Consider the following 20,079-nt stretch of genomic DNA (forward strand, 5'->3'; position numbering starts at 1 on the left):
ACCACCCCGCTGACCAGATGCTCTCAGGGTATGCGAGAACACGTGGTCAGACGAGGAGAGAGCAGTAGGAGTAGCAGTGTTTTCTGTGGTAATCCATGTTTCCGTCAGCGCCAAGAACTCGAGGGACTGGAGGGTAGCATAGGCTGAGATGAACTCTGCCTTGTTGGCCGCAGACCGACAGTTCCAGAGGCTGCCGGAGACCTGGAACTCAACGTGGGTCGTGCGCGCTGGGACCACCAGGTTAGAGTGGCAGCGGCCATGCGGTGTGAAGCGTTTGTTTGGCCTGTGCAGAGAGGAGAGAACAGGGATAGACAGACACATAGTTGACGGGCTACAGGAGAGGCTACGCTAATGCAAAGGAGATTGGAATGAAAATTAACTAAACACTGGGGAAACGAGAGAGCAGGGCCTCCCTCACTAACCATTCACTGAAACACTCAAATATAACTATTCCAACTTCCACTTTAGAAATTATAATTGATGTAAACTACAGTGGTTCAATGTTTCCAGGAATAGGCTCAAACTTAGTTTATTCAGCTAGATAACTTGGTACAGTATTCTTCCGTGAAACCCACCGAGTGCACCGTATGCTATGACGCCGTAGCTAACTAGCATCCAATAACACACGGTTAGCACCAATACTTGGTTACAACAAACTACCAATGGATAATTCATGTCCGTGTCTAGTTCCTTTCATAACGCAGAAGTAATTAAACGTTGGCTAGCTAACACAAAGTCAGTCCTGCTAGCTACACAAGTGGACTACACAACTCGAAAGTTCAGAAAGTTAAGCTTACGCTGCAAAAATCGTATTGACTAAAAATGATACAGTACTGCTAGCTGGTAGAGTTGGCTAGCTAGCAGTGGCTGCAACCAGTGGCTGCAACCTGAGGATCAAGAAGCTCGGAATCGTCTGTGGCCGATGATTGAGAGAGCAAGGAAGGAAGGGAAAAGTGCATACTTTGCCGGAGCTAAGGCTTTTGGTAATGGAAGGGAAATTCACGCTGACGCCTAGTTTGTTGACTGCTGGATTTATCAAGTGAGTTGTGCAGGACTGAGTTTTATTTGCATCTGATAAAACTTTATATTTCTTGAGGAAAGAGCATTGTTTGTGTGAGCCAAACTTATTTAATATCTAAAAAAAAATGTATGGCAGGGAAATTCACACTGACACTTAAAGCTAGCTTGATGGCTATTCGTTTTTACCAATCTATGGTACAATGTTATTTGCAATTGTATAAAAATATGTATATATATAATTTAGGTCAACCACTTGCGTGGTGCAAAGGACTGTTTTTATTTGCAACTAGTAAGAACTTTTCTTTTTGTGAGACCCTGATTCGTGTGAACGTATACAAGTTTAATATTCTTCATATAGTCACTGATAGTAAATGTCCATTTCTGTTTTTTCTATTAATGCCAGGGGAATCCGTAATATTTTGAAAAGGAAATTTTTATTTTTTTGTATTGTAAGGGTAAGAGTGCCGACTTTTATTTCATTCAAGAAACTCATGCCTGTTCCACAGATACTGCGTTTTGGGAGTGTCAATGGGGGAATGATATTTGGTTTTCATTTGGTACTAATCGGTCAGCAGGTGTCGCTATTTTAAAAGGCAACTTTAAGGGTCATATATTGAGTCATGAAGCAGATAATACAGGGAGATGGATTATACTATTGGTAGATGTCAACCATGTTCAATTCATTGTTGTAAATACTTATGCTTCCAATAACAAGTCAAGTAACTGTATTTTATTTAGAGACATTGAGAGGAAAATAAGTAAAATTATGTCTAAATTTCCATTGGCCAAAGTAATATGGGGTGGAGATTTTAATACATGATAATCTAGATAGATGACCTCCTAAGGATAGCAATTCTGTTTGTGAGATAAGGAATATATGTCTAAGGTTAGGTGTTCTAGATATTTGGAGACATAAGAACCCAGATAAGATTATGTTTACATGGAGTACTAAAGATTTATCTATACAATCCCGTATTGATTTCTGGCTGATATCTGAAGATATGGCTGACAAGGTTGATACAGACTCCATTGAACCATCGATTTTAACAGACCACAAAGGGATCTCAATAAAGATAAATATGCATGGTTTGTCAACAAAAAAAGTTAGCAAAGGTTACTGGAAAATGAACAAGACTTTACTAGAGAAGGAAGTAGCAGGAATTAATGATAAATACTGGAATTGTGCCTGTGTTATGAATTCGTTTGGAAGTTACTGGGAGCTAATGAAATTTGATTAAGGCTTTTGGCTATTTCAATGGGGAAAGAAATTGCTCGTGCCAAGAGAGAAAGAATATGACATCATAAAGGGAATAATGGATTATACTAAAAAAAGTTAACTAACTAATCAGGAATTACTGGAGCTATCATCATTGCAAATGCAGTTAGACTGTATCTAAGAGGAAAAGGCCCGGGGAACGTTTGTAAGGTCAAGACGAAAATGGATGGAAAAGGGAGAGAAAAATACAAAATATTTCTTTAATTTAGAAAAAAAGGCAGGCGAAAAGACTTCCATATGTAAATTAATGATTAATAATGCTCCCAATGAAAATCCAAAAGAAATCTCTCAGCATGTTGCCCAGTTTTATCAGAATCTGTATACATCAGCCCAGCCAACTTCCAATATGGATCTTTTCTTAGACAATGTAGCAAACATTGCTAAGAAGATAGATAATGATTTCAGGGATTTTTGTGATGATGCGTTATCTGAAATTGAGATAAAAGACTGTATTAAAAGCCTTAAGGACAATAGGTCCCCTGGAAATGATGGTTATTAAGCAAGTTTTATAAAGCATTCAATGATAAATTGATTCCTTTCATTCTTGCTATGTTTCCAGAATCAATAGAAAAAGGGGAGTTACCGGCTTCCTTAAAGCAAGGTGTAATTACTTTGATTCCCAAACCTAATAAGGATACTCTTTATACAGACAACTGGCGACCCATTAGCCTGTTGAATAATGATGGGAAATTATTTGCCCTTGGATTTGCTAAGAGGTTGAAACGAGGCTTGCATCATATAATTGATGAACAATCTGGTTTTATGCATGCTCGACACATTAGTAATAACATCAGGTTGATCTTAGATATGATTGACTATAATGACCTCATCCTTGATGATAGTTTTCTTATGTTTGTTGATTTTTTTAAAGCTTTTGACACTGTAGAACATGAGTTTATGTTCAAAGCAATATGTTTTTTGGGGTTTGGTGACTACTTTTTGAAAGCATTCCAAACGTTATATAGTGGTTGTACTAGCTCTGTAAAATTAGCTCGCGGGACATCCCAAAGATCTGATATTGGCCGTGGCATTAGGCAGGGCTGCCCAATTAGTCCATTTGTATTTTTATTGGTTACTCAAATTATGGCCTTTCATATCAAGAAAGGGAATTTATGGTGTTTTAGCACTTGGCAAGAATTTAAACTATGTCAACTGGCTGATGATACCACCATATTTTTAAGAGACAGGAATGAGGTTTCTAAAGCAGTTTCCTGTATTGAAGACTTTTCCTTAGTTTCAGGTTTGAAAATTATTATCAATAAGTCAGTCTTATTTCCACTCAAGGATTTTGTTTTACAGGAAGTATATGGTATCCCAATTGAAGATAAGGTTACTTATATTGAAATTGTTATATCCAAGGATGAAAAACAAAGGACTGAATTGAACTTTAACCCCATTATTGAGAAAACAAATAAGAAATTGAACCTCTGGTTGATGAGAGATATTTCGTTATACGGTCGGGTTTTATTTTCCAAAGCTGAAGGGTTATCCATATCGGTTTATGTCTCGTTATCACTTGACTTACCCCCTAAAATTGTAAAGGACTTAGATAAGATTCTTTATCATTTTATTTGGAGTAACAAGCCTCACTATCTACGATAAGATATTCTCACTAATACCCAAGAACAAGGTCTTGAGGTTTTAGATTTCAATACTCCAAATAATACTTTTAAAATCAATGTAAAATAAATGTAAAAAAAATTTGGATTCTGAAGTATGTTAAGAACCAGAACAGTATTTGGAATGTCTTCCCTAAGTATTTATTTGACTCTGTTGGTGGTTTAGAATTTTGCTTCGATGTAATTTTGATATTGATAAAATCCCAGTAAAGTTGGCCATATTCCATAAGCAGACAATTTTAGCTTGGATGTTAGCGTATAAACACAATTTTTACCCACAGATACTTTTTATGGAACGAAGATATACGATTTAAAAATAAGTATTTTTCATAACTGGTTTGAGAACACAATAATTTTGGTTGGTCAGTTACTGAATAAGGATGGATATCTTCTCTCATATGGGGAATTTCTTGATAAGTTTAAAATTCCAATTTTAAACTTGATGTAACAGATTTACATGAAAATATATTCATTGGCAATATTAACAAAGATAAATGTAGTAATAAACATATTAGGAATATTGTTTGTGATACTACAATTCCCTCAGCAATATTCTTTTGGTCAGATATCTATGGTGATATACAATGGGGGAAAGCATGGAAAATTGCTAACAAATATTGTATCAGTAACAAAGTAAAGGAAGTTTCATTTGAAATGTTACATAGAATTTGTCCTGTGAAACATGTTTTGGAAAGATTCAAGCTGTCACGACCGTCGTATGAATAATTAGACCAAGGCGCAGCGTGAGTAGAGTTCCACATTTTAATAATAGTGAAACTTCCAAAAACAACAAAGCTATAACGATCGTGAAACACGTAGCGCACATAGGCACTCACACAAAACAATATCCCACATCGCAGGTGGGAAAAAGGACACACTAAGTATGATCCCCAATGAGAGGTAACGATTATCAGCTGCCTCCAATTGGGAACCATATACACACACCAACATAGAAATATAATACCTAGAAACCCCCCTAGTCACGCCCTGACCTAAAACACCATAGAGAACACCGAGGGCTCTCTATGGTCAGGGTGTGACACAAGCTGAATATTGAATATAACTGTGATTTCTGTGGAATGGAGAAGGAGACCATTTTGCATTTGTTTTTTACCTGTATTTATAGCAGAATGTTTTGGATTGACAAACAGAATTTTGTTACAAAATAAATAGGACCGGTTGTACTATTTAATGGTTTTGATATAATGATTTATTTCAGAATTTCTGACATAGATAAAGATGTAGCATATTTAATTCAACTGCTAATAATACTAGGTAAATTTCATATTCACAAATGCAAATGGTCTAATTCAAAACCTAACTTTTTTCACTTTATAAATGAGTTTAAACAATATGGCACCACTAACTAAAATGAAAAACAAAAAGGCAATTAAAACTTGTAGTCTTAAGGAATATGATTTGTTTGTTTAGGATTCCTGGCAATGTAAATAGTTTGTTAGTACGCTTGTTTGCATGTGACTATTCCTCTTTTGTTTGATGATATTTGTTAATAAAGAAAAGTAAAAAAGAGTGCCCTGTAAAAGTTGAAATCATATTGAACAACTACCAGAGAGAACCTTCTCTACATAGGAATTGCATACCATATTTTTTTCCATACATCAAAATAATACTTTATTGTCAATCAGCAATTACTTACTTAGATAAGGCCTCAACAAGGCCCCAGTTCATGGTTGAAAATAACTTATGTCAGTGCCAATGAGTTACACTGAGTGTATAAAATATTAAGAACACCTGCTCTTTCCATGACATATGCTGACCAGGTGAATCCAGGTTAACACTATAATCCCTTATGGATGTCACTAGTTAAATCCACTTAAATAAGTATAGATAAAGAGGAGGAGAAAGGTTTAAAAAAATATTGTAAGGCTTGAGACAATTGAGACATGGATTGTCATCTAAAGGGTGAATGGGCAAGACAAAATACTTACATGCCTTTCAACGGGGCATGGTTGTAGGTGCCAGGGGTACCAGTTTGTGTCAAGAACTGCAACGTTACTGGGTTTTTTACGCTCAACATTTTCCCGTGTGTATCAAGAATGGTCCACCACTCAAAAGACAATTTGACACAACTGTGGGAAGCATTGGAGTCAACATGGGCCAGCATCCCTGTGAATGTGTTGTACACTCAGTACATTAATAGTATTGGTACCGTGTTCTTGCCGTAACCTGTAAAGCTGGAGCAGCCTGCGAGGCAGGGGGAGGTGTAGGTGATGCCATTGTCTGAACACACAGGGTCCCACTCCCCAGCCAAGCAGGAGCAGTCTCTGTTACACTCTGTCAACAGGCTGCCATCGTACACCAGGGGACCTGGGGGACTGAGAAAATGGCTGGGAATAATGATGTTTAAATAATTGTTGCTGAACTATCATTGACATAGGCACAGTGACAAAACAGCCAGGAATCCTGGCTCAGTAACAACCATACTGTATATTCCCACAAGAGGGAGCCCAGGAAGAGGCCCATGTGTGTTTTGGTCTAACTCTCCCTCATATTCCACTGATCAAAACTTTTGTTTTTATCAACCGACACACCCCCCAACAAACCAACCAATCAGATGTCATATTTACCCGTTGTAGGACACGGTCAGACCAGCCACCTTAACGTTGTCACACTTAGTGCCAGACTTCAGAGGGAGGAGGAGGTAGGCCATGAAGGAGGTGACGAAAGACAGCTGGGCTCCAGACACAACGCCAAGCTTATACCTCTTCATCAGTAGACCTCCCAGGAATATCCCCACCGCACCCACAGGCAGGTTCACCTCACCTGGAAAAGTTATACTCACACGTCTTTAGTGCTGCCAGTGTGCTGGAGTTTCATTTCCACTCATGTTCAACAAACCTACAGGGGATGGGAGAGAACAAAAAAAATAGTATTTAATGCCATTCAACATCAATACTGACAGGATGGAACATTTCAGTTGGAGCATGTCCAGGTTTCTATGGCTTCGTTAAGACAGGCAGCCCAATTCAGTTGTTTTTTTGAGTAATTGGTATTTTGACCAATCAGATATGCTCTGAAAAAGAGCTGATGCGAAAATATGTAATGTGATTGGTCAAAAGACCAATTAGTGTAAAAAATATCATAATTGGACTGCCTGTCTAAATGTTTCCCTTGTCTCTCTGTCTCTGACCCAAACCTCAGATCTTGCATCGATTACACAGGGCTGAAAAGGATTAGGATCAAGAATCGTTACCCCCTACCCGATGTCCACCGCCTTGGAGTTGGCCCTAGGAGCCCAATTCTTCACCAAACTGGACCTCCGCAATGCTAAAAACTGGTGAGAATCAGGGAGGGAGATGAGTGGAAAACTGCCTTTAACACCCCTAGTGGTCACTGAGTATTTAGTCATGACCTTCGGAATATCGAACTCACCGGCATTCTTTCAAGCATTTATCAATGACACTCTTAGGGATATGTTGAATGGGTTCGTCTTTGTTTACCTCGACGACATCCTGATCTTCTCCAAAAACCCTTCCGGAACACATACGGCCCTGTCCCACCTCACTCAAACAGGTTTTTGCTGGAATCTCGAGGCTGACAGGGCATTCATAGAGCTCAAGGGACGTTTCAACTCCGGACCCATCCTCGTTCATCCTGACCCTACTCGTCCCTTTGTGGTAGAGGTGGACGCCTCGGACACCGGAGCTGGTGCGGTCCTTTCACAGCGGAACGAGGAGGACAAGAAACTGCACCCATGCGCATTTTTTATTTTTACTAAAAATGGCATATCAGTTTGGATACTAGGCTGCAACAACATAGCAGCACATAAAACAATGTTAGGGGATTGACAGTAGAGTCATGGACAAACGCAAGTCAATCAATTCATAGGAACAACTAGAAAACTGGACAGTACTGAGAGCAGACTCTGAACCACAAGAAAAACGGATCATACTGTAGTCTGTATCTAGTTTTTACTACATGAATTCTCAAGTAACTCAATGTTATTGTTGATACCCATCTCAAAGCTGCAGTCTATGAGTCCGATGAGAGAGCTGGACAGGTCAAAGTGTCTCTCTGAGTGATGGCACTCTTCATGTAGGTCCCTGACAGAGCTTTGGTGAAGGAGGCGAACGACAGGGCCACGATGAACTGCTGACAAACACGAGAGAGAGAACATTAGTGTGTGTTTGTCCGTGTGTATGTGCATGTGTGTGCAGACAGAGTGCATGTGTAGCTGAGGTGGCGTGCAAAAGTAAAAAGAACGGACACAAGTTTACGTCTGCAAAGTGCTGGCGCTTTCTTTATTCTGAAGAATGTTTTTTTTCTCTTTTTCAATTGTCTATTTTCTTGTTAGTACTTTGAAAATATTCACATCAAACAAGTGCACATTTTAAATTACACAACATAAATGCACTTTACCTAAAGCACAACTCAAAAATGTTCCATTTTTACATTCAGCTTTAAGATAGTGGCACCTCCAGAAAATCGTCTCTCTCTCACTGTATGCACTAAAAGTCCACCAGACTGAGCGTGCTCGGCCAGTTTACCAGCTAGTGAGCACAATTTTACACAAAAAAAACAATAACATGTAAAACCAACTCAGAAATCCCTAACAAATGGATTCTTTATAACAAATCTCCTAGACAAAATCCAGTACAAGTAAGCTACTCAGTAAACATAGTCTCTGTGACTCGTAAATCGTTTTTTACCTCAGCTAGCATCAAGCTAACATATACTCTCACTCAATGTAAATCACATTCTTCTCTCACTCAGTTCGACACAAAGCCAAAACAAAACCTTTCCTAACGTGATAATACCTTGACAGAGTTGTTAAATAGCATGTTATTACATATTGTGTATATATTTGAACGTTTGGAAGTTCTGTTACATACCTGTAATAGTAAAAAGAACAGACCCAGTTTAGCTCAGTAAAGTTCTGATCCTTATTCAGCAGAATGGTGAGCGCTTGGCCAGAACTTGCTGTTTCTCCTGCTACAACAGTGCAACAGCGCCATCTATTGGCCTGATGGACTGCTAACGCTAAAGTATGTAGAAAATACAATTTAGATTAATTAAGACAAATACATAAACAAATTTGGGGGGAAATAAATAATAAAGGAGTGTCCGTTTTTAATGACTTTGTTTTCAACCCATTACACAAGCACAATCGTACATGTGCATTTTAAAGCATTATTAAGAACCTTGAGTGTGGAACTGCAGGGCGTTTGGTGGCCTGCTTGTCACGGACACACAGTTCCTGTTGGCTGGTCAGCTTCGCTCTGTCCTCTGCTGAATCACCCATCCTATCCAGTCAGATACGCAAAAACCACATCAATTTCACATGTGAACACGGGAAGTGTTCCAAAAACATGTTTTCATGTAATCTTATGTGAAGATAATGTGATAACATGTAAAGCAACATGTGATTACATTAAACTACACATGTGAAAATGTGATTTTGGCATGATTTTCACATGGTTTTCACATGATTTCACATAAAATGTCAGTTGAAATCATGTGGTTTTTCTGTAAGGGCTGGAATATAAGATGCATTTTGATGTTATGTTTGATGTTACATGATCTTGAAAATGCAATGTTCTTTGAGGATCTTCCATGTTCCTTTCCATGTATTTTCCATTTTACTTTCCCTCAGTCCTTTTCACTTTCCTTGGCAAAACAAGCTCTGTCTCCGTCAAGACTTATTCAGTGCCACCATGAATTGAAAGCAGCTTCTGACGGATTTTAAACCATTGAACAAATAGTTTTATAATGAAGAGTAGACCCTACTAAACACCCTTGATTCTTTACACACACATTGAAAGCCAAAAATCTCAAATTTGGACTCATCAGACCAAAGGATAGATTTCCACCAGTCTAAGGTCCATTGCTCGTGTTTCTTGGCCCAAGCAAGTCTCTTCTTATTATTGGTGTCCGTCCATAAGTAGTGGTTTCAATGCAGCAATTCGACCATGAAGAACTTCATGGCTACTTCAAAGAATCTCAAATATAAAATATATTTGGATTTGTTTAACACTTTTTTGCTTATTACATGATTCCAATTGTGCTATTTCATAGTTTTGATGTCTTCACTATTATTCTAAAATGTATAAAATTGTAAAAATAAAGAAAAACCTTTAAATGAGTTGGTATGCCCAGACGTTTGACTGGTACTGTATATATTGTGATATTGCAAATATGGTACAATCCAGGGGTGCAAAGCTCTTGGAGACTTACCCAGAAAGACTCACAGCTTTAATCGCTGCCAAAGGTGATTCTAACATGTATTGTGAATACTTATGTAAATGAGATATTTATGTATTTCATTTTCAATACATTTGAAAAAAATTCTAAAAACATGTATTCACCTTGTCATTATGTGGTATTGTCTGTAGCTGGGTGAGATGATAAAAAAAAACTATAATTTAATCCATTTGGAATTCAGGCTGTAAGAAAACAAAATGAAGAATAAGTTAAGGGGTATGAACACTTTCTGAAGGCACTGTATATCTGCAAGAAAGTGATAAATGAGCGACTCTTTGAAAGGGGGTCATATAAACAATGCCTTATTTAAAAAAAAAATTGCTATCATGCTATAATCGGCATAGTTTCTCAGACCAAATCTTCATTCTGTAAAATAAAGTAAAATACACGCTCGTACAATACATGCTACAGGGAATGCAAAAAAAATGGCTTCTGCAAAGCACATATACATTGTCTAATCAACATCCACACATTGATTTCATTCTTCGGGTCTTTATTCAAACACAAACACACTTGGAATAACATGCTCTTTCAGTGTCTTGTTGCAGGTTGTGCAATGTTCAAAAGCGTGTGAGGGATTAGCATTAATGTGTGTGGAGTCAAGTTTGGACGGTCGTACATATGCAAATAGCCGAGATTGTGTATATATATACATACATACACACTGCTCAAAAAAATAAAGGGAACACTTAAACAACACAATGTAACTCCAAGTCAATCACACTTCTGTGAAATCAAACTGTCCACTTAGGAAGCAACACTGATTGACAATACATTTCACATGCTGTTGTGCAAATGGAATAGACAACAGGTGGAAATTATAGGCAATTAGCAAGACACCCCCAATAAAGGAGTGGTTCTGCAGGTGGGGACCACAGACCACTTCTCAGTTCCTATGCTTCCTGGCTGATGTTTTGGTCACTTTTGAATGCTGGCAGTGCTTTCACTCTAGTGGTAGCATGAGACGGAGTCTACAACCCACACAAGTGGCTCAGGTAGTGCAGCTCATCCAGGATGGCACATCAATGCGAGCTGTTGCAAGAAGGTTTGCTGTGTCTGTCAGCGTAGTGTCCAGAGCATGGAGGCGCTACCAGGAGACAGGCCAGTACATCAGGAGACGTGGAGGAGGCCGTAGGAGGGCAACAACCCAGCAGCAGGACCGCTACCTCCGCCTTTGTGCAAGGAGGAGCAGGAGAAGCACTGCCAGAGCCCTGCAAAATGACCTCCAGCAGGCCACAAATGTGCATGTGTCTGCTCAAACGGTCAGAAACAGACTCCATGAGGGTGGTATGAGGGCCCGACGTCCACAGGTGGGGGTTGTGCTTACAGCCCAACACCGTGCAGGACGTTTGGCATTTGCCAGAGAACACCAAGATTGGCAAATTCGCCACTGGCGCCCTGTGCTCTTCACAGATGAAAGCAGGTTCACACTGAGCACATGTGACAGACGTGACAGAGTCTGGAGACGCCGTGGAGAACGTTCTGCTGCCTGCAACATCCTCCAGCATGACCGGTTTGGCGGTGGGTCAGTCATGTTGTGGGGTGGCATTTCTTTGGGGAGCCGCACAGCCCTCCATGTGCTCGCCAGAGGTAGCCTGACTGCCATTAGGTACCGAGATGAGATCCTCAGACCCCTTGTGAGACCATATGCTGGTGCGGTTGGCCCTGGGTTCCTCCTAATGCAAGACAATGCTAGACCTCATGTGGCTGGAGTGTGCCAGCAGTTCCTGCAAGAGGAAGGCATTGATGCTATGAACTGGCCCGCCCGTTCCCCAGACCTGAATTCAATTGAGCACATCTGGGACATCATGTCTCACTCCATCCACCAACGCCACGTTGCACCACAGACTGTCCAGGAGTTGGCGGATGCTTTAGTCCAAGTCTGGGAGGAGATCCCTCAGGAGACCATCCGCCACCTCATCAGGAGCATGCCCAGGCTTTGTGGGGAGGTCATACAGGCACGTGGAGGCCACACACACTACTGAGCCTCATTTTGACTTGTTCTAAGGACATTACATCAAAGTTGGATCAGCCTGTAGTGTGGTTTTCCACTTTAACTTTGAGTGTGACTCCAAATCCAGACCTCCATGGGTTTATAGATTGGATTTCCATTAATTATTTTTGTGTGATTTTGTTGTCAGCACATTCAACTATGTAAAGAAAAAAGTATTTAATAAGATTATATCATTCATTCAGATCTAGGATGTGTTATTTTAGTGTTCCCTTTATTGTTTTGAGCAGTACACTTGTCTGTAACATAAAGCAATGCAGAAGCAATAAGCATTGTAAATGATGATAGAACACATCAAATTAATGTGAACATGAGGACACAAAGGAGAGATTTAATTAAAAGATCGTGTTTTAATACATTTTGAATGCTGAAAAAAATCTATGTATGGCAAATCCACTCTGGGCAAATGGCCTGTTGGACGAAAATAAAAAATAGTTAACATCCTTGCTACTTCAGCCATTTGCTATGTTAAAGTAAAATCTCAGTTAATGATGAATGGATACAATTTGGAAGGATTTTCCAGAGTCATACCTCAGTAGGGTAGAGTGTCAGGTGGCACAACCATTGGTGCCATGAGGTCAAAGTGTGAAGGAGGGAGCAAGCCAGAGAGCTGTCTAGGAAGCAGTCCAGGACCATGGCTTGGAGGCTTTGAGTTGGTCCCATCATTGTCATGCATTGTAGGGTATCTGCTGCCCCATAGACCTGCTGGTAGTGGGAAAGGTGTTAGCAGGGGACATCTATGATTGGCTGACACAGTCTTGGTTAAACCACATGTATTCTAAAGCAATATTCACCTGCTTTCATAGAGTAAGGATTCACTCCTTTGGGGACACTGCCAGTGTTCCCCTGATATCCATATGTCCCCATCGGTGGAGGTGGTGGTACACACTTGTTCTGTAAAACACATCAACACATTTTCCAAATTGTTAGTAATATTATCACAGTTGAAATACAATGGTTGTTCACTGTTTTTAATTTCTTTGAATTTAAGTGTGTACCTCAGCCTTGGGCTCAGTTTTGTTAACCCATCTGTGCAGAGTTGGATCCCAGACAATCTGAGGAAGAAGATATTAGCAATGTGAAGCAAGCCACAAATTGTCTTTTTTTTAATCCACTCAATTGTCTCTACATAGAATAAAGTGTTAATAACCAGTTCCTTACAGATCTGTCTTTGTCCTCAGGTAGATGAACCTCCTTCTTATTAACTCTTCCACTCCCAAAGACCCAGCTGAGCCAGCCTCCACTGTTATTGTGAACAGCAGGGGTCTCGGGCTCAGCCACCGGCCGGCTGCCAGTCTGGCACTGAGGGTTGGCATCGGAATGTTCCGGCTTGGTGATGGACATCATAGCAGGATGCTCAACATATCTAAGTCGGACATCTGTAATAAGTGGGAGAAGTCAGGCCTCTCTGCTCATGTCACCACACAGAACAATTACTAGCTGACAGGTAGAAACGTCTCGCTCTGATACTCTGTTACAACCCAATCTTAACCTACACTCAGTCACAGGGATTACTGGGAGGTTACTCCAGGACTCTGCGATCGCATTGTTTTGGTTGCAAAATCAACAATTCCCTGCAAATTATGTGAGGGCTTACAAATTTGACCAATCACCAAACTATTTCTGAATAAAATAGTCACGTCATCACAATATTATCGCATAGAACTGACCCATTACCACAGTACAAAAAGAGGGCTCGCAATTTCAACCAATCACCGCACATTTACTGCATAATATGGTTCAATCAAGCCAGACGTCAACACAGTTTTTTCCCATGTCAGCGCATTTTTGCAACAAATTGGACAAAACAATTGCATATTGCTATGCAAAATGTCATAATTGTCGCTGCAAAATCTAGCATATTTATCAGCTAATATCCAAAAAATGTATACACTCACTACTGTAAGTCGCTCTGGATAAGAGCGTCTGCTAAATGACTAAAATGAAAAAGTAAAATGGAGCTAAACCTGTTGTATGTAGAAAATGCATGAAAGTATTACAGCTATATACTCACATGAGCCATACATTTAATCTATCACAACTTATTCTCACGCTATCACAATGGTAATTTCTTTACTAATTTGGTAAGGTTAAGTGACCTCTTCTCTTGGAATAGAAATCCACAGGTGGAGTACACGCTCCACCATCCCATTTCCACAGTGGTGCCACCATGGGGATGATGGGAGGTGGTTGTGGATGATTGTTTCCATTCTTCATAGGGACACTGGTTGTGAGGAAGATCTCCTCCCTCTCTGCAGGGACACTAGCCTTTGGGACGATCCACTCCCTGTGCGCAGGGACGCTGGCCTTTGGGAAGATTCCCTTCCTCTGCGCAGTGACACTGGCCATCAGGAGGATCAACTCCCTTTGTGCATGGGTGACGTGTGATGCTCTGAGGATCTTCTTCTTCCGCGCAGTGATAGAAGCTGCTGGAAGAATCCCCTCCCTCTGTGCAGGGATGAGGCCTGATGCTCGGAGGATCCCCTCCTTATGTGCAGGGATGAGGCCTGATGCTCGGAGGACCTCCTCCCTCTCAGCAGGGACACTAGCCTTTAGGACAATCCCCTCGCTGTGCGCTGGGACGCTGGCCATTGGTACGATTCCCTCCCTCTGTGCAGGGACACTGGCTGTTTGGAGGATCCCCTCCCTCTGTGCAGGGATGAGGCCTGATGATCGGAGGATCTCCTCCCTCTGTGCATTGATGCTGGCTACTGAGAGAATCCCCTCCCTCTGTGCAGGGACACTGGCTGTTCGGAGGATTCCCTCCCTCTGCGCAGGGAAACTGGCTGTTTGGAGGATCTCCTCCCTCTGCGCAGGGACACTGGCTGTTTGGAGGATCCCCTCCCTCTGTGCAGGGATGAGGCCTGATGATCGGAGGATCTCCTCCCTCTGTGCATTGATGCTGGCTACTGAGAGAATCCCCTCCCTCTGTGCAGGGAAACTGGCTGTTTGGAGTATCCCCTCCCTCTGTGCAGGGAGGAGGCCTGATGATCGGAGGATCTCCTCCCTCTGTGCATTGATGCCAGCTGCTGAGAGAATCCCCTCCCTCTGTGCAGGGACACTGGCTGTTTGGAGGATCCCCTCCCTCTGTGCAGGGACACTGGCTGTTTGGAGGATCTCCTCCCTCTGTGCAGGGACACTGGCTGTTCGGAGGATTCCCTCACACTGCGCAGGGACACTGGCTGTTTGGAAGATCTCCTCCCTCTGTGCAGGGACACTGGCTGTTTGGAGGATACCCTCCCTCTGTGACGGGATGAGGCCTGATGCTCGGACGATCTCCTCCCTCTGCACAGCAACTTCGGCTGCTGTGATGATCTGCAGGTATAACATAGAGCATATAGTAATTCCCTAAAAAATCAACCACTTGGAATCTATAACATCATTGACACATACACTGAGTGTGTTAAACATTAAGAACACCTTCTCTTTCCGTGACATAGATTAATCAGGTGAAAGCTATAATCCATTATTGATGTCAATTGTTAAATCTTTTTCTCAGTGTAGATGAAGGGGAGGAGACAGGTTAAAGAATGATTTTCAGACAATTGAGACATGGATTGTGTATGTGTGTCATTCAGAGTGTGAATGAGCAAGACAAAAGATTTAAGTCCCTTTGAACAGAGTCTGGTAGTAGGTGCCAGTTTATGTCAAGAACTGCAAGGAGGGGGGCATCTCAATAGGAAGGTGTTCTTAATGTTTTGTTCACTCAGTGTATCCCTAGCATATACTTTAATTGGTATGTGTACTGATAATGTAAATACACAAATTATATTAACGTTATCTACAATATATTATAATACCGTAAGCTTCCCTGCTGCAGGGGCATTTCCTCCTACAATTTTGAGCTGATTTTCTTCACTTAAGCAATATTTTGTATCTTTGTTAATTTTCACATTTATTGTGTTTGGAATGGCACTGTTACTACAGCATTTCATGTAAGTATGTAGGACAATTACCCATAATGCTCACTGACTGAACATTCAAAATTACCATGGCAACTATTGAAAAATTCCCATGCCATCGGAAACTTGGAACCTCAGATTTGAAATGAATGTAAGTTATTAGTGTAGAGCTTCCTACTGGTTGATTCTCATACTTCACAAGTGGGAAACATAGAAGCTGCTGGAAGAATCCCCTCCCTCTGTGCAGGGATGAGGCCTGATGCTCGGAGGATCCCCTCCTTATGTGCAGGGATGAGGCCTGATGCTCCGGAGGACCTCCTCCCTCTCAGCAGGGACACTAGCCTTTAGGACAATCCCCTCGCTGTGCGCTGGGACGCTGGCCATTGGTACGATTCCCTCCCTCTGTGCAGGACACTGGCTGTTTGGAGGATCCCTCCCCTCTGTGCAGGGATGAGGCCTGATGATCGGAGGATCTCCTCCCTCTGATGCCTTGATGCTGGCTACTTCTCTTTCCGTGACATAGATTAATCAGGTGAAAGCTATCATCAGTTATTGATGTCATTGTTAAATCTTCTAGTGTAGATGAAGGGGAGAGGAGACAGGTTAAAGAATGATTTTTAGACAATTGAGACATGGATTGTGTATGTGTGTCATTCAGAGTGTGAATAAGCAAACCGGTGCGCCTGGTAGTAGGTGCCAGACGCACCGGCATTTCCTCCTACAATTTTGAGCTGATTTTCTTCACTTAAGCAATATTTTGTATCTTTGTTAATTTTCACATTTATTGTGTTTGGAATGGCACTGTTACTACAGCATTTCATGTAAGTATGTAGGACAATTACCCATAATGCTCACTGACTGAACATTCAAAATTACCATGGCAACTATTGAAAAATTCCCATGCCATCGGAAACTTGGAACCTCAGATTTGAAATGAATGTAAGTTATTAGTGTAGAGCTTCCTACTGGTTGATTCTCATACTTCACAAGTGGGAAACTTGAAATCATCATTCCATAACGAGTTACAGAGTCAGAAATGTCAGAATTTCCTAGTTCCGACTTGAAGGGCCTTCTATGATGTAGGGCAGGTCAGTAACCAAATTATTTTACTGTGCCCAGTCGCACACAGACATTTATGGTCACACAAGTTGCCACCGGTGGATTCAAAATGAGTAGCCTAACAATTATTTACATGGCCCCAGGTACATTTGCAACCAAATAATTTGTCTGTGAGAAATCAATAATAGTTGCACACATAGGGTAACAATCAGCAATTGACAGTGAGCAATGAGCAAGATAAGCATAGACGGGAAGTTGACAATAGCTTATTATTAGTGTAAATACATTGTATTTCTATGGTTGCAGTCCTCTAAGATTGAATTGCATTGAATTGAATTAATCAGATCCAATGATTTACCGCCTGTAGGGTGGGGTACCGCTAGTCATCATTATTATAATCACCATCTCAATCATTATCACCATAACATCATAGACTTATTCTTCTGTATCTGAGACTCATCTGACACTACCTTAGATATGGCAGTCTGCAACTCAATACACTGCCCCTGCAAGGTGTTCAGTGTCCCCTGCATGTGGTTAATCGACTGCTTAACATCGTTCAGCAGGATCTGAATCTCAAGCCTGCAAGAAATCAGGTGGTTCAGCATACTGAGATGAAGAGAGGCTTCAGACCATGCCCATAGGACCATCTATAGGATTCTTTCTCACTTAACACCAATCTTATTAGGAATGTAACTTTGTGCAGAAGATGATACTATAGAGTTATTTAGAAGAAAAAAATTGTACTTTGTCAGGCGCCAAAAGGATGACGGGATGTCTCCCTGCTCCAGTGAGCTCTGCTGGCAGGTCTTGCTCCCTGTTGGAGGAACGGGAGCCAAATTAGAAGAAAAATATCTATGGTTGTTCAGCAATGAAACGTTCATGTCATAATGGGGATTGTCCTTCCCTGTGAAAAGAATAACAACAGCTGGGGTTTACTTTCTCACTTTTAGATAATGTAATACAATCTTTAAACCCATCAGAAGTGTAGTGCTTACCTCCATGAAAATATTGGCCCCTGTTATTTTGGGCTGCATTGCCCCAATGTTGACCACTAGTTCCAACTTTTGATGAGAAGGTCTTGATGAAATGATCAGGTCAACATTTTGTTAGACATTTCAGAGATAGCATTAACAATTGTACATGAGACAGTGCTTCCAGATATTGAGGTATCTTCCTTCTGAGGTATGTAAAAAAATCTGGTGTGTGAGAACTCACATGAAAGGTATCCATGATTCTAGATTAAGCCAATCATGTATGTGATTACCATCCTATGGGTCAGCAATGGAATGATTGCTACACAGCTTTCAGGCGACTTTATGTCTTGGGCCTGGATGAATCATTGAAATAAATACAAGTAATATTGTGAAGTTGTGATGCATTATTGCCATTGAAATTTGGAATATTCCATCAAAGTTATTTGTTTTGACAGTCAAAACAACTAACTCTTACGATTAATCACTTGACTTGAGTAACTTGAGTTGACGGAAGTAGCAACTTTATATTCTGACCTAAACACTGACTTGTGCAATGCCTTATGCATAATCTATGCACGTTATTTGCTCATCATAGTATATAGCCGAGGATCTCATAGTCCCAAAACAGCATTGGCCATTGGACTGCTCAGTCAAAACAACTAACTTTTACGATTAATCACTTGACTGGAGTAACTTGAGTTCGGAACTAAAACATTAAAAGTATGCTACAGCTTGACGCATATCCTTACCTTGGACAAGCGTATCCAAAAGGCCTATCCAGTCGTGCGTGAAGATACCTTTAGGCAGATAAAAGCGCGGTACGGGTTGAGACACGCTCGGTAATGTGAATCTGTAACACTGATATAAAAGCACGTTTTCATTTATAATTTACACTGTAGAATGACCTGCAAGCCAATCAGAATCTAGTTTAAACAATACCGTGGGTTCCATGGAACGTCACAAACATATTAGGCCACTTGCGTCACAGTACAGTCACTGAACATGGGTTTAATAGCTATATTGGCTATATGTACAGTATATGCACATCGTATTGAATTGAGATTACATTTACTGTAATTATGTAGCCTAATCCTATGAGGATCATATGTCAAATGTCAGAATCATGGCACATGAAAACATCATTAAATTGACTGCAGATTATAAAATTCACCGTGACACAATATCCATGTAATTTCCATTAAATTACGTTGAACCAACGTGGAATAAACATTGAATTGATGTATGTGCCCAGTGGGAAGTGATCAATTCGAAATGATTGAATACATACAGTATTACAAAGAAAGAGATACAAAAATTGCTCCGAAAAGCTCGAAAAAGTCTCATTTCCCTGGGCCACCCAAAAGTAAAATGTATGTACGCATTACTGTACATCGTTTGGGATGAAAGCGTCTGCTTTCAAATCTCTGACTCTCACACATATTTACATTCTCGCGATGTTTATTTCTGGCGTTTTCACGTTTGCGGGATTTTGTGAAGTAAATGATGCGCAGGAGAGCTCCATGAAATCAGGGACATGGTCAAGATGGCGACATGAGAGGGTGGAACATTTCTAGCTGAGGAACAATTTTAGGGTTTTCTCACAAAGTATAACGTTTTTTGTTGTTGTTGTTGTTTTTCGATGTAAATGTCGTTTTTAATTGAATTTGGCCAAAGAATATTCAACAAAATAGCTATAAGCCTAATACAAGTGACCACAAGGCAATGACAAAACGCCTTTCACGTGCCAAGGTGATATACTTCAGCATCGGACAGCGCCCATGCACTGAAGTCTTTCAGCAATAACAATACAATACATCCAAAATGCGACAACCAACAAGAAGTGCATTTATTCCATATGCATAATCAGACAACTGTGCATTGGTAATAATGTTTCGGATGAAATGGCTATCACAACGTCCAAAATTAAATTAATAATATCCAAAGTGCAGCCACAACGAGAAGTGCAATGCATTCAGCCTATGCCTGTTAACTG

General features: G+C 40.7%; 2 protein-coding genes across 14 annotated transcripts; both read right to left on the bottom strand.

Annotated features, from left to right (window-relative positions):
- Positions 1-5,965: 5,965 nt before the first annotated feature.
- Positions 5,966-9,889, bottom strand: LOC115187596 (solute carrier organic anion transporter family member 1A5-like). 11 transcript variants are annotated; one of them, XR_003876099.1, is made up of 5 exons: positions 8,769-9,889; positions 7,377-8,028; positions 7,137-7,210; positions 6,504-6,774; positions 5,967-6,243 (listed from the first exon to the last, which is right to left on the bottom strand). XR_003876099.1 is itself a non-coding variant. In XM_029746549.1 (3 exons), the coding sequence occupies exons 2-3, from the start codon at positions 6,644-6,646 to the stop codon at positions 6,062-6,064; spliced, it is 333 nt and encodes a 110-aa protein (XP_029602409.1). In that variant the 5' UTR covers positions 6,647-7,210; positions 7,309-7,327; the 3' UTR covers positions 5,967-6,061. The 11 variants fall into 11 exon arrangements, 2 of the variants coding, with proteins under 2 accessions (XP_029602409.1, XP_029602410.1); XR_003876098.1 differs by having other exon boundaries at positions 7,309-8,028; XR_003876101.1 differs by having other exon boundaries at positions 7,130-7,210; positions 7,309-8,028.
- A 2,560-nt stretch (positions 9,890-12,449) lies between these two features.
- Positions 12,450-20,073, bottom strand: LOC115187594 (uncharacterized protein KIAA0754). Of its 3 annotated transcripts, XM_029746546.1 has the most exons (9): positions 18,108-20,073; positions 17,857-17,926; positions 17,580-17,691; positions 14,248-15,463; positions 13,310-13,527; positions 13,147-13,203; positions 12,943-13,042; positions 12,680-12,853; positions 12,450-12,559 (listed from the first exon to the last, which is right to left on the bottom strand). In XM_029746546.1, the coding sequence occupies exons 3-8, from the start codon at positions 17,640-17,642 to the stop codon at positions 12,681-12,683; spliced, it is 1,827 nt and encodes a 608-aa protein (XP_029602406.1). In that variant the 5' UTR covers positions 17,643-17,691; positions 17,857-17,926; positions 18,108-20,073; the 3' UTR covers positions 12,450-12,559; position 12,680. The 3 variants fall into 3 exon arrangements, with proteins under 3 accessions (XP_029602406.1, XP_029602405.1, XP_029602404.1); XM_029746545.1 differs by having other exon boundaries at positions 17,580-17,926; XM_029746544.1 differs by having other exon boundaries at positions 17,857-20,073.
- Between the last annotated feature and the right edge of the window lie 6 nt (positions 20,074-20,079).

Source organism: Salmo trutta, unplaced genomic scaffold, assembly GCF_901001165.1.
Source record: "Salmo trutta unplaced genomic scaffold, fSalTru1.1, whole genome shotgun sequence".
NCBI classification, from domain to species: Eukaryota; Metazoa; Chordata; class Actinopteri; order Salmoniformes; family Salmonidae; genus Salmo; species Salmo trutta.

What these genes read in the sequence shown, in the direction of transcription:
- LOC115187596 (XM_029746550.1), bottom strand. Translation starts at nt 6,646, where the DNA reads ATGAAGAGGTATAAGCTTGGCGTTGTGTCTGGAGCCCAGCTGTCTTTC. An exon ending in CTGACCGTGTCCTACAACGG is followed by an intron (nt 6,252 to 6,503) that starts GTAAATATGACA and finishes CCATTTTCTCAG; the next exon opens with TCCCCCAGGTCCCCTGGTGT.
- LOC115187594 (XM_029746544.1), bottom strand. Translation starts at nt 17,993, where the DNA reads ATGAACGTTTCATTGCTGAACAACCATAGATATTTTTCTTCTAATTTG. An exon ending in TCCTTTTGGCGCCTGACAAA is followed by an intron (nt 17,692 to 17,856) that starts GTACAATTTTTT and finishes GATTTCTTGCAG; the next exon opens with GCTTGAGATTCAGATCCTGC. An exon ending in AAACTGAGCCCAAGGCTGAG is followed by an intron (nt 13,043 to 13,146) that starts GTACACACTTAA and finishes TGTGTTTTACAG; the next exon opens with AACAAGTGTGTACCACCACC.